The sequence below is a fragment of the Bactrocera dorsalis genome, chromosome 5 (assembly GCF_023373825.1).
Source record: "Bactrocera dorsalis isolate Fly_Bdor chromosome 5, ASM2337382v1, whole genome shotgun sequence".
Lineage (NCBI taxonomy): Eukaryota > Metazoa > Arthropoda > Insecta > Diptera > Tephritidae > Bactrocera > Bactrocera dorsalis.
This window is the reverse complement of record NC_064307.1, coordinates 32,255,177-32,269,195: the sequence shown is the minus strand read 5'-3', so window position 1 is coordinate 32,269,195 and position 14,019 is coordinate 32,255,177. Positions and strand designations below refer to the sequence as shown.

General features: G+C 41.5%; 1 protein-coding gene across 2 annotated transcripts; it reads left to right on the top strand.

Moving 5' to 3' along the window:
• The first annotated feature begins 1,232 nt into the window (after window positions 1-1,232).
• LOC105234011 (uncharacterized) lies at window positions 1,233-11,168 on the top strand. 2 transcript variants are annotated; one of them, XM_019988733.3, is made up of 5 exons: window positions 1,233-1,423; window positions 6,018-7,905; window positions 8,435-9,640; window positions 9,762-10,057; window positions 10,128-11,168. In XM_019988733.3, the coding sequence occupies exons 2-5, from the start codon at window positions 6,034-6,036 to the stop codon at window positions 10,729-10,731; spliced, it is 3,978 nt and encodes a 1,325-aa protein (XP_019844292.3). In that variant the 5' UTR covers window positions 1,233-1,423; window positions 6,018-6,033; the 3' UTR covers window positions 10,732-11,168. The 2 variants fall into 2 exon arrangements, with proteins under 2 accessions (XP_019844292.3, XP_049313797.1); XM_049457840.1 differs by lacking the exon at window positions 8,435-9,640.
• The last annotated feature ends 2,851 nt before the right edge of the window (window positions 11,169-14,019 follow it).

Sequence of the window (14,019 nt, the reverse complement as noted above, 5' to 3'; positions counted from 1 at the left end):
GGTTTTCGGAAAATGCAAAAGAACAGCTGGTATGAAGAGGAGTCCATATCGGAGTGGAGAGAAAACAATCTGCCTACCTCGCAACGCTATAATCGACCACAACACGTGCAGGATGGGATAGATACCGAGAGTTGTAGAAAAAAGCGAGACGCATTTTCAAACAAAAAAGAGAGAGGAAGAAATGTGTGATTATAAAGAGCTTGACAAGCTGGCCGACAGAGATAATGCTCGAAAAGTCTACGAAAAAATGCGGCGACTGAAAGAAGGTTTCAAGACTGACTCCAGATACCAAAAAGGGTTTCATATTGTCCGACTTCTTCAATTTATTTCTGGAGAAAATAATAGGAGCTGCAGAGCTGAATATAGAAAGTACAATCTTTTACAAATGTATCTATACATACCACAATTAATATTTTCAACACGAATACACAGATGTCACAATTTGACATAAATCTGACAGATCGAGGAGCATCACTTGTGCACTTGTTCCCCATTGGCAAGACAACTCTTTAAACATTTGGGTACAATACTGTACGGAAATAGGTATCAATAGTGAGACCACAGAGTCTACCGGAATTTGCGTGAAGCGCAGGCGTCCTAAAAGATGACTACTCCGCATGGACATAACGGTATCGCAAATATACATTATTTTGTTCTAAATTAAATATTAATTGTAAGCTCAGAAGTCAACTATTTTAATCTAAGAAATGTAGCTTCATCAAATGCCTTATTTTTATTTCAATCAATCATCAAACGTTAATCATAGATATTCGAAAAACCCGAAACTCATATTTATGTATGAACACGATCGGCAATAACTAGCGACCTTTAAGTATTCGCAGAAATCATACAGGCAAACTACCAAAACTTGCTAAGCAAAGGCCTCGGCACAAACTCGCCGTATACACTTGGAGGCTCCTGGTGACGTCACTCTCTAGGGAGTGCATGCCTCCATAAAAAAAACCAAAAATGTTTTGAGAGACAACAACGAGCAATTGTTAAGGGCTTTAACTGAAATGTGCAGAAACTAAACTATTGTCTTTCTTACTGGCTTTGCTTTGGCCGTCTATTCGCTTAAACGCAGTTAAGTTGTTGTGTTTTTTTTGGAAATGCTTTGTCTCTTCGCAATTTTACTCACTGAGCTTGCCTGCTTAGCTTGCCGCAACTGCGCTCTGCCAGCCGACAACGGGCGGTAGTGGTATAAAATGTTGTGTGACGTCCAAAACAAAGTCAGTCAAGCAGCCAACACCAGCAAAGCGCACAGCGCGATCAACAGAAAAGGAGCCAAGGATTACCCTTTTCATTTTGTGCATTATTACATAAGGATACAAACAACAGTATTGTGGACAAATTAAGCATTTACGAGTGTTAAGTGATATTTATTTTTATTTCGTAAACAAATACAGGCGAAACAAGCAAAAAGGTGAGTTTGGCAAAAGGAAAAATTTAAAAGTTCAAAAACCAAAAACAAAAAACAAAAACTTTACGAAATTATAAAATGTGTAAAACGAGCAAAAAGCGTTAATTGTGTCAACAGTGAAGGTAAAAGGTGTAGCAAAGGTGAAAAAGTTATATATAAAAGGCTTGTCAATCAACCCGCTTGAATGAAAATCGTTAAATATAAGATTTTATTTCGAAATGAAAAAACAGTGTTCAAATAATGGCAAATACACCATTTATCCAGCATTTATAAAAATATATAAAATATTAAAAAAAATTAACAATAAAAGTGCAAGCGAAGTTGCAAGAAATTTGTAGTTGCCATTGAATTCGAAATGACGCGCATTTGTTGCATGGCGACTGGCTGCAGATTCGCAGCGCGCGTGTGAAATGCGAAATTAATGTGCATAAATTTGTATTATGCATTATGATCGCTAGTATTGAGGAGAGCGTTAAACGAAAGACCAACTAAGGAAATGCAAACTTCCAACAACTACACGCTCTTTAGTGTAGGTTTAATGAACTGAACAATGTATGAGTTGCGAAAACTTTTTTCAAATATTTTCAAATGTTTTTGTGTATTTTTAATTTTTGCTGGCAGCCAAAGTGGAATTATGAAATTTATGGACACAGTTGCTATAATTTGACATAAATAGACTTAAAAGGTTTTATTTGTCCAAGTGATTAGCAAATTCATGCCTTTAATGCAAATTACAACTCTAAATGGCGCCCGAAAAAGGCATGATTTTTTCAAAAACTTTTAGCTGCCAATATTATATTATATTACAACGATTAGTTGTAAAGCATTTCGGTTGCAGTTTTTGTTTTGAAAATCACTAAGAAATTTGACCAAATTGACTTATCAGAAATCTCTCATTTATGGCTGCAAGTAAAAATGGAAATTTTTTATAATAATTCACCGAAATTTCAAACCAACTTAGCAAAATACATTTTTTCCACTTATGCCAACGATTTCTCCAGTCCTCAAAACACTTTTCATAAGCATTTTTTGGAATGGACTTCAGCTCCTTCTGTGAATATAGTTTTATCTCTTCAATTGACTGAAAAGGGGTTCCATTCCAGTGAATGTTGACTTGCTTGCCTGTCTCATCGGCAGTTTTAAAGTCCTTCATGAATGTAGGATTCGAATTCGCACAATTATGCATATCTAAAGAGACCTGTTGACGGTACTCTTTTTGAAAAAAATTCAGCTTTATCGGAAAGAGTCGAGCAAGAACGCGTTTCATACCCAAAACATTCACCAAAATCATTCTAGCGGACTCGCGAGAGATGTCGAGCTCTCTTGTCATCTCTGTAACACTTGCCTAACGATTTTCAATCCCCATATTCTTCATTTTTTTAGTACTTTCATCAATTTGAAGAGCTCGAAGGACGTCCAGAACGAGGCATCTCTTCAACAGCTTCACAGATGTCCAAAACTTTATGCGCGCTCTGAATGACCTTAAGCTGGAAGTTATTAAAAGCGTCTATGTCTATGAAGACAATGAAAGTGTATGCTTTTACATCCAGAGATTTTTCAATCTCTGTTGCACCTGTGCTTACTGCTATTTCTGTGAATTTTCTTTTAGAATCTCATACTCCAAAATTGACAGTTTTTCTGAGCTAAATTCCGACGTTCTAAGGTTTTTAAGAAGAATCAGGAAATACTAATGGATCTGTAATTATTTGGAGCTTATGGCACCTTGACTTTCTTTCATAACGAGGGAATATAGTTTTTCCGCAGCGCTACTTTAAGAACGTTTAGTAACCAGACTTTTATGTAACTCTGAGACTGTTGTATTTGGACCGGAAATAAACCGTCAGGTTCCGGTGATTTGAAGAACAGGAATGATATTGGGTTGACAAAAAAGTCTTGCGGAATTTTCGTTAGTTGGCGCTGAAAGCGCGTAGTTCTACCTTTATTCATCGCATCGCATCGGGTTATGCTACACCTTTTTGGAAAGCTCATTTCACGCGCTAACACGTGCTTGTCGTTTCTTTTAAGTCGTTCGTGAGTTATAGCGTCGCAAACATGGTGCAAAATAAAGAGAAAATACGGCATATTTTACAGTTTATGGACCCGATACAGTTTCCATTTCCACCGCACAATGATAGTTTCAACGTTTTCGTTCTGGTGTAGAGATGGTCGAAGATGCGCCACACTCCGGAAATCCTGTCGTCGAAAATTGCGATAAAATCGCTGAATTGGTCGAAAGAGACCGGCATAGTAGTCATCAAAACCGTTATAAATCATTTGAAGAAGCTTGGAGTCACTAAGAAGCTCGAAGTATGCGTGCCACACGAATTGATTCAATAAAAATACCGCAAGACTTTTTCGACAACCTAATATCTATCAGTGCTTCACTGTCAACGTTTAGTTTCGAGAGCTGCCTGAGAAAAGCCTACGTCCAGAACGAGAGATCCTTTTAAAGATCTCTCGATCTTCTTTGAGGGCTTTGTACCACTCGTAGGCTTGTGTTTTTGATAAAACTGAATCACTGTAAACTTTGGTCCAACATTCGCAACGACTCCTCTCACGAAATTTAATTAGAAATACAAAATTTTGGACATATTCTTTATTCGATATTTTTATTCATTGTAAAAATCGCAAGGCAGTATACCGACTGTAACACCCTGAAATAAATGTCGGTTGGCTCGATTTAGCCATCCATGTCGGTTTATCTGCCTGTCAGTACACATATACGCGAACTGGTCCCTCAGTTTTTGAGATATCGCTCTGAAAATTTGCAAACGCTCATTTCTCTTCTAGAAACTGCTCATTTGTCGAAGGGTTACAGGGTGGTTCAATAGACAACTAGTATTTTTTTTAATTTACCATATTTTTTTTAAATATTTTTTTAAATATTTTTTTTAAATATTTTTTTTTAATATTTTTTTAATAATATTTTTAAAATTTTCAGACGGAAAATAGTAATGAGTCAAAATTTTAATTTTTTCTATAATATTTTATTTTTATTTTTTTTTCTAAAATTTTCATTCCAACTTAAACCATGCATATTATGCACAATTCGAAATTCAAAAACCATAACTGTACACTGCTCGTACAATAAAATGCAACTCGGCCTGTAAAACACAACTACAAGAGCGAAATTTTCAAACCGTAACGGGCCACTCACCGGATCCAGCGCCCGTTGCAATATTTCCATAATTTTTTTTTCGCGAAATAAGCCGTTATATCGGCAGCATATATATGTACGTGTATGTACATATAACGGATGCGATTGCATAATAAAGTGAAAAACAAAAGTAAAATTAAAGCAAAAAAATAAATAAAAGCATACAGACAATGAACTATTAAAACGATGCTTAAAATTCAGCTTAACACACACACACACACTTGCAGCACGCAACTAATATGCAAGCCGTCTTTGTAAGCATCCGTAACGTTTTTCGCTCCAGAAGGCATAATTAAATCTTAAACCCACACACAATCATAGCAACAAAGCCAAAAAATAGACAGTGAAACCGCCAGCTGCTTGATGCCTTGAACCCCCACACTCAGGCAATACAAACACATACACAGCCGCACACATTTGGACATTTGTCCGTTGCATAACAACGCCAAAAAACAACAACCGAAAATTGTCAAGCAACATAAGTCATCCAGGTCTCCGACGCATTCAAGTAAGACACAAGAAATGTCTTACACAAAAGCAACACAAAGCAACAAGGCCAAGTAAAAAGTCACGACTTCTCCCCTATGCCATTTGCACCGCATGACGGGCACGGCGCGCAATCGCTGATTTGCTCTGACACATGTAGCGCCGCCGTTCGCACTGTGCTGCATTTAAGGAGTTAATCCACAAATCACACGTAACTCTCATTGTTTGTAGGTACCATGTTGTGCAAAAAAGTTCACGTTTTCTTTTCTTATTATGCAAATGACTTCCCGCGCCAAGCCTAAGCGCTTACATCAGTCCGCGCGGTTTACACTTCCTCCGCGTCGAGGTGAAGCTAAGAGTAAATATAACATATACGAAATGCACAGCAGCGCCTTCGCACCTGGAGTACATCCGCACTCCACTTTTGCGACTTGCAACATCACACCAGTTAGTTGCTCGCGCGATTGTTAATTTCTTGCTGCTGTTGTTGTTGTGTTTCTTTTTTCGTTTCAAGCTAACGACCTTAAAACGAAAGTAAAAGTCTTTCGCGCCTTGCTTCGTCCACAGCGCGCACAAGCAACTGCTAGCTCAAGCGTGACTCACTGCCAGCGCTGTGCCGCTCTGAGCGCTAAGCTCTCCGCGGCAATGACAGAGAGTCAGCAAACCGGTTGCTGGCAATTGCCGCAATGCTTTTACAATATTTATTGTTGATCTTTACGAAAGCGCGGCAACAACAGTAACAGCGGCGGCTGCAAAGTGGCACAATGACCACAAATCTGTCTAGCGCCATCATTAATATTTAGGTTAATTAACACACTACGCGCACGGTAAACGCGTGAGCAGCGAAAGAGTAGTACAAATCATTGAACTTGTGAAACATTTGAGTTGTTACCTCATTGCCGTTTGCCGCAATCACTAATTATGCGTTTATTTATTATTTTTTCCCCTTTACAGCACAGACGCCTGCACTATGAGATTAACACATCATTTGGCTGTTATGGCCGCCATACTTCTGGCAGGCGCTGCTCTCAGCAATGCTGAGGAATCAGCTTGGGGTGGCGACTGGGAACCCACGAAGGAGTCAATGCTCAGCAGACGCTCGGCGGAATCTGAGAAATCAGATGCCGCCGCTGTGCAGCCCGTAGAGGTGCAGGGTCGTAATTATGGTGTGCATGAAGCGATCTACAGCAACGACACGAATACCGACATCAATGCCATTATCGATCAGATTATCAATTCGCGACGCGAAGGACGTATTTTAGGTGATTACGATCAAGTGTATGCCGATGGTAATATCGATCAAGCGCTGCAACAAGGTGACGATTTGCAAGCACGCAATCTTATACGCGATAAGCTTTGCGGACTGGGTCTAATGAGCTGTGATGTTGAAGAGAAACGTCCTTACTACTCAACCATATACGCACAAGGTCCACCACCATCATCATTTGGTGGCGGTCCATATGGACCAGCCAGACCTATGCCACCACCCGGCCATTTCAATAGTCGTCCTCCACCACCACCACCATCGTCTTTGAACTCCTTTGGACCACCACGTAAGGTAGGTTATGAAGGCGCTTACAAACCACCTTTCCGTCCATCGGGTCCTGGCGGTCCTGTATACAATGGCCCATATTTGGAAAATCCACCACCATCCGCTATCGGTACCACAGGTCCAAATACCTTCAACAAGCCTCCACCCGGCGCTATTATTTATGGCAGTAAACCACCAGGTCCAGTGTACAGTGGCAACTCCGACGCACCACCACCGTATGCCTTTGAGAATCCCATCGGCGAGAAAATTCAGGCATCTGGTTCCTCACAAACAAATTTCTATGCCCATCAGTCGTCTTCGGCCTCATCAGCATCCTCTTCGTCTTCGAAAGTAGTTGTTGGTAATTTGAATGCCATACCAGTGTCAGCGCCTGCCGGTGGCTTGCAGCAACATGTGCACCACCATTTCCACCATGTCGAGGGCGGTGATGCTAGCGCTAAGGTGCCTACAGTACCCATACCAATTGGTGCTGGCCAATCGATCAACACCGACTTTTCGGCTCTTGCACAATCATCGGCTTCCTTCACACCACAAACGCAAGGTGGTTTCACCGAATCGAATGCATTCAATGCCGGTTATAACGGTGCTTCACAAGGTGGTTTGCTCTCACAGGCGGCAGCTAACAGTTTCGGCAACTACGATAAACCCAACACTGACCTTTACAAACCTACAGGAGGTTTGGGTAGCTTTGGTAATGCTGGCCCACAAGTCTACGAACCAACTGGTATACCTGGTGGTCAAGGTGGTATTTACGAACAAAATGCTGGCGCTAATGGTTTCGGACAGAGCGGATTTGCACAATCAAACAATTTCGGCCAATCGAGCAATTTCGGACAATCCAACAACTTCGGTCAGGCCAGCGGCAGCTACCACAGTCAGAATCCCGACTATTATAAGAAAGAGTTACAAAACTTTGGCGGCATTGGTACTTCGGCCGGTTACAACGGCATCGGCAACAATTTGGGCGGTCAATACCAAGGTGGATACGATACATCACGTCAACAAATCGTGGATTGCCAGTGTGTGCCATTTAATCAATGCCCTGCTGCCGATCGTATTGGACGCAAAGAAGATTTGATTTTGGCCATCGATCCCCGTAATTTGGGTAAAGACATTGAAGCTCTGGGTGATGAAACTGCAACAAATGCGACCGTTAGCGCAACCGAGGATAAAAAGGAAGAAAATAAAGAAAAGAAAGATGAGGAGAGTAAACGCAGCAAACGTCAGGCGACAGCCGACGATAAGCAGTCCGACGATGGTGCAGCCGATCTACCGCTGGATGCTGAAGGGGTAAGTGTAACAGAAAATCCTATTTTACTAATATTTTTATGTTGTTTGATAATTGTAACCCGATTAATTTCGTCTCTAAACAACCGCAAAAATAAACAAAAATCTATAACAAACTAATTGGCAGCACAGGTTATAGCCGCATCACTCTACTACGTTCCACAAGCACACTCATGAACCACATTACGCGTTGCGCAATACACGTCCCGAGCAACTCAAACCGACTTACAAATATATAGTTCAAATTGGACGCAAACAAAGTGAATACCTGGAGACTTTTTAAAATGAATAAAGTGAAATATTGTGGTTTCAACATTACTTGATGCGCTCTCAATGTAACTAATCACACTAAAAACTCTCCATCTCTAACTGCACTGCCAAAGCATTCATTCCATTCGGTTTCAAGTCGCACGCGTACTAAGCATGCCAAAACAAAAACCTCACACACGCGCCATCCGCTCTAAACCTCTTACCATTTTACTCATTTCCTATTTTTCACTTATCCCTCCCCAAAACCATTTACCATGTACAGCGCACTGGCATACCCGATCTGGCAGCCATCGAGCTCATAAAGCGTAAAATTCTACCCACATATGGTGTATCATTTGGATTGCCATACCCCACCGGTGGTGGTGGTTATCCCGCAAATCCACAAGGCGACTTTTATCCAGCACCGAATCCGCACTTCGGTTCGATCGGACCGAATGGCTTGAATTTAGGTCTTCTAAATGTAAATCCATTGGTCTCCGTACAGGTCCAGAAAACCGAGTTCGGAGATAAAGTCGTGAAGCCATTAGTTAATCTTCATGTCACACCAAATGCGAACATTTTTCTAAAAGTCAGTGAATTATTCAAGTCAAAGCCTGAATACATTCACAACACACATTATCATCATCACGATCATTATAGTAACTTTGAGCATGATCATCACTCACATCCGCATGCTGTTACTGCGCCTGGCCCCATATATGACGCCTCACTGCCCAGTGCCACTATTCTCGATGTGATACCAAGCAAACCGATTTACGAGCATCACAGCACAGTAACTGCGCCGGCAAGCACTATAATTAATACCGGGTTCCTCCACCAACAGCAACATTTCGCAACACAGCATACATCTTTTGGCACAACCTCTTCGGCAAACTTCTATCCTGGTCCTTCTGCTGTTGCTGGGCATACATCCTATCCAAGCACCGGTGGCGCGCATTTTGGTGGTCCGATTCCAAGCGGTTTCGGCGCTAGTGGTCATGGCTCCGCTCATTTTGGCGCTTCAATTCCAAGTGGTCCCGGCATTAGCAACCACGGCTCCGCTCATTTTAGCGGATCGATTCCCAGCGGATTTGGTGCAAGCGGCCATGGCGCTAATTATTATGGCGGCGCCTCGTCGCAACCTGGTTACGCAATTGGCTATGGCTCTAGCGGCCATGGTGGCGAGATTTTCGCCGGTGGCCATTACAACGAATACGAAGAACGTAGTTCCAATCTCAGTGTCGCATTTAGAGAGCCAGTTGAGCACAGCAGTAAGCAGCATCATTTGAATACATCGGACAATCGTAGAGGTAAAAGCCTGCGTTATGAGCAAAGCTTACGACCGATACCCACACAAGCGCCTGGTGCGGCTGAAGGTAGCGACTATGTGACATTTCCACGTGATCGGCGACGTCGCGATGTGGTTGAACATGAGGAAGCTGCGGAACGTAGAGAAAGTGTATTGGCGCGTACGGTAAAGGCAGAACAGGTAAAAGCGGAAATCCGAAAACGGAGATGTTAGAGACAGGGTCATATTAATAAAACTGATATATTTCTTTGTGTGTTATGTCATAAGGATATGTATATTAACTAGTTTACTTTACTCCTAGCGCGCTTATTATGGCAATCGTCCCGTTGAGAAGACCTGCCGCGTCAACGAAGTCTGCTGCCGTCGTCCATTACGTCCAGCGCCACAACAGCAACTTGGTCGCTGTGGCACACGCAACGCTGCTGGCATCACTGGCCGTATCAAGAACCCATCATACATCGATGGCGACAGTGAGTTCGGCGAGTACCCATGGCACGTGGCTATCTTAAAGAAGGACCCTAAGGAATCGATTTACGCTTGCGGCGGCACACTGATCGATGCACAACACGTAATCACTGCAGCTCATTGCATTAAATCGTAAGTTCTAGTAAATATTCAAAAGGCTTAACATTTATTTAACCTGTTTTTTCTTTTCTGAAAACTATAGGCAAAACGGTTTCGACTTGCGCGCTCGTCTAGGTGAATGGGATGTTAACCACGATGTCGAATTCTTCCCATACATCGAACGTGATGTGGTCTCAGTACATATTCATCCCGAATACTACGCTGGTACTTTGGACAATGATTTGGCCCTACTGAAACTGGATCATCCCGTTGACTTCACCAAGAACCCACACATCAGTCCAGCTTGTTTGCCTGACAAATTTTCCGACTTCACCGGCTCACGTTGCTGGACCACTGGTTGGGGCAAAGATGCTTTCGGCGATCATGGCAAATACCAGAATATCCTGAAGGAGGTCGATGTTCCAATCTTATCTCATCACCAATGCGAATCGCAATTGCGTCAAACTCGTCTCGGCTACAGTTACAAACTCAATCCCGGTTTCGTTTGCGCTGGCGGTGAAGAGGGCAAGGATGCATGCAAAGGTGACGGTGGCGGCCCATTGGTATGCGAACGCAACGGCATCTGGAATGTGGTCGGTGTTGTATCCTGGGGCATCGGTTGCGGTCAAGCCAATGTGCCCGGTGTGTATGTGCGCGTTTCGCACTACTTGGACTGGATTCGCCAAATTACGCAATACTATAAATGAGTAGTGGCAACAGCGGCGGCGATGCCTGTGCGGCCAACCACAACAGCCTATCACAGCTGTCAGTCGCAAGACCGAGATGTGTTCCACTTTCACTTTCGATAAGCCATTATTTTTGAGTAATACGACGTGTATGAGTATATGATAATAATATTATTTATTTTTGTTAGTGTTGTAAGTGTAGGCACATAAGTATTTAAGTGCTCTCCAGTGCGACTGTTTGTTTTTGTCAATTATTGTTTTTGTTTTCCTTATTATGTGTAAATATTTATTGCCTTCTTCTACATTTGTTAAATTATTTGACTGCGCTTTGCGCGAAATGCGGTTGCTGCGACCACTTTTCAACACTTTTAAATTATTGTACTTAACTATTTGTACGACACACGAATGTCACAACTTTTATAAAACTTTAATAAAATAAAATATTTATAATAAATTTATATGAATTGTGATGCTTGAGCTCCGATGGAGAAATGCTTAGATTTGGAAAACTTGTCATAAAATAGTATAACTTCCTGCCTTTCCCATGAATAAAATAACGGGTGATCTAAGTAGAGGTACTTTTTTCAATAGCCTTTCTTTGACAGATCTCGTGTCAAGTTATCAAGTTACATTTGTTCAGTATTGTTTCTCATTTCTTCATGGAAAGACTTTAGCCTAAACAACGTTTACAAATCGTTCAACTTTATTATGAAAATTCACATTCTGTAAAGAACGTGTTTCGCTCCACTTATGGTCAACATTATCGGTCTACTTATAGTCCGATTTTGGTTTAAATACTAGAACGTGAAGAGTCATACGAGATTTGAAAGTTTGCAATATGAGAAGTTTGTCATCCCATTTCGCCCATCGGCCTACTGAGCATACCCTTCGCAATGACCCATCTTGAGACCCATAATTAATTATTGGATAATATACATAGTGAAGAATAGTGAAGAAAATATAGCAGCCGTAGCTGGGAGTGTGCGCGAAGACCGTGGAGAATCGATTCAGCGCCGTTCGCTGCAACTCGGACTGACGTATGGGCTCTTGAAAAGTTCCAAGAAAATCCAACGTTTTCGAACGAAATTTTGTTCAGCGATGAGGCTCATTTCTGACTCAATTGTTTAGAAGCTAAATTACCGGGTTTGGGACGAAGAGCAACTTGAAGAGATTCAAGAACTGCTATTTCATCCAGAAAAAACAACGGTTTGGTGTGGTTTGTGGGCCGGTGGAATCAACGGTGCATATTTCTTCAAAATGATGCCAGTGAGAACGTAATCGACTATTTGAAACTCGCGATCTCGCAAAGCTCGCGATCTCTGCGACATTTGGTTTCAAAAAGACGGAGCCATTTCTCAAACACCGTATCAATCCTTGGATAGATTTGGAGAACTCTTTGTTGAGCTGATAATTCAACGCTCTGGGTAGGTCGATTGGCCACCAATATTGTGTATATCACACCGTTAGAACTTTTTCTGGGAGGTTCTATAAAGTCTAAAGTTCATGCAGACAATCCCGCTTCGATTCATGCTTTGGAGCAAAACATCAAGCGTGTCATTCGCCAGTTACCAGTCGAAATGCTCGAACGAGTTATCGAAAATTGCACTCAGCGGTTGGAGCATGTGAGATGTAGCCGCGGCCATCGTTTAAAAGAGAAAATCTTAAAAAAAAATATATGCCAAAATATGTTCTTTCGTATGATAATAAACATTCGCCATTAAATTTAAAGTTTCCGTGTTTTTTCTTTAAAAAGTAGGGATCCTCGAAATGGATCACTCTTTACAAATTTTCATCTCCAATAAACATACAGATGTACATATATAAGAGTGACTGGTGCGAATATATTCGAGGAGACTTATTTTCGACCACTTTTTGCAGCTGATTGGGCGTAATACCAGCGATAAAGCGCCGAATACTCTCTTCCAAGCGGTCAATCATCTTGGTCTAAGCCGCAAAGACAAACAACTACACGTAACCCCACAAATAATAGGCCAGCTATGCTAATTCGCACGACCTTCGAGTCAACGATGCAACCCCGGAACATTCCTTTAATGAATTGATTGGAGACAATGGTCGTCCAAATCAACAATATCCAATTATAGCACGAAAAAGTCAATGATAATGGCTCTATAGCGTTCCCCATTGTGTGTAACATTATTGGAGAAATATGGACTCATCTGCCCATTGAGCATACCACGTGATTTTTGAGGATTTAACAGTGGCTTGTGGATTATTATCAGTGAGTTTCATAGCTGCACAAAATTTTCTAGCTAAAGCAGGGATCGTTAGCCATCACGCTTGATCGTCATGTATGTACTCATTCGGGTCTTCTTCACTACTCTACTCCGTAGCAGCAATAGCGTCTTCTGTGCGCACTATGCTATTATTCGCTAGGGTAAACGCTTTGCGAAATAGGTCGCTTGAATTACCGACATTGCTGAGCGATTATATCGACCGAATATTGGACGTAGCGAATGGACCGAATTCGCGGAAAAATTAGTGTATTATGAAATAAAAAACCAAGCAGGCATGAAGCTACAAACAATGTCGAGTAACTATCTAAAAGACCATACATATAAAAAAAACACTCTGAGAAAATGGTATTAAATTAACTGAAACGTTATCACGCCCATTGATTGAAATGTGGTTTCTTATTGTAATCGGTTCACATCATCTCATAGCCTCGCTATATAAAATTTATTGATTGTTGTGCTTCTAGTTAACTTTATACGCTCCAGGCATTTCGAACCATATGTTAGGTACTTTAGTATAACCAGAGATTGTCCCTGGTTATACTCAGCGACTGTCAAGCGCCACTTGAGCCATCGCTGCGTACGTGATCAAATCGCTACTGGTGTAGGGGTGTATACAACGGCTAAACAATCGATCAGATCGTAACCAAATGCAGCATATCTGGGCTCACCCGCTCCTCAGCATACATTAACATTGCAAAACCTTTCATTGCAGTTGGTCCCCATACCGTAAGAATTAAGTAGTGCCCATGTTTTCAAATAGATGTCGCATCACCACAATATTACTTAACAGTATATTGGAATTTATCAATATCCTGGTGCCATGTGAGTAGTTGTGACTTAGGAGAGGGCACAACAGACCTTAGGTCGCGGTGTTTTCCCCATTTATTTATCAATCTACCAATCTTGGTACTTTAGTGCACCTGATTTCTTAAGCTTAGTATAAATGGCGCCAAAAATAGATGAAATTGGTTAATATTTTTAGGGACAAACGGAAATCAGGAAGTATATGATAATACCAGTTTACTTGTTTTATATGAGTTATACGTATATGAAT

Bases quoted from the DNA above. Each gene is read 5' to 3' on its own strand.
- LOC105234011 (XM_019988733.3), top strand. From the start codon at position 6,034: ATGAGATTAACACATCATTTGGCTGTTATGGCCGCCATACTTCTGGCA. The intron at 9,641-9,761 runs GTAAAAGCGGAA...CTTTACTCCTAG, and splicing joins GTACGGTAAAGGCAGAACAG to CGCGCTTATTATGGCAATCG. The intron at 10,058-10,127 runs GTAAGTTCTAGT...TGAAAACTATAG, and splicing joins GCAGCTCATTGCATTAAATC to GCAAAACGGTTTCGACTTGC.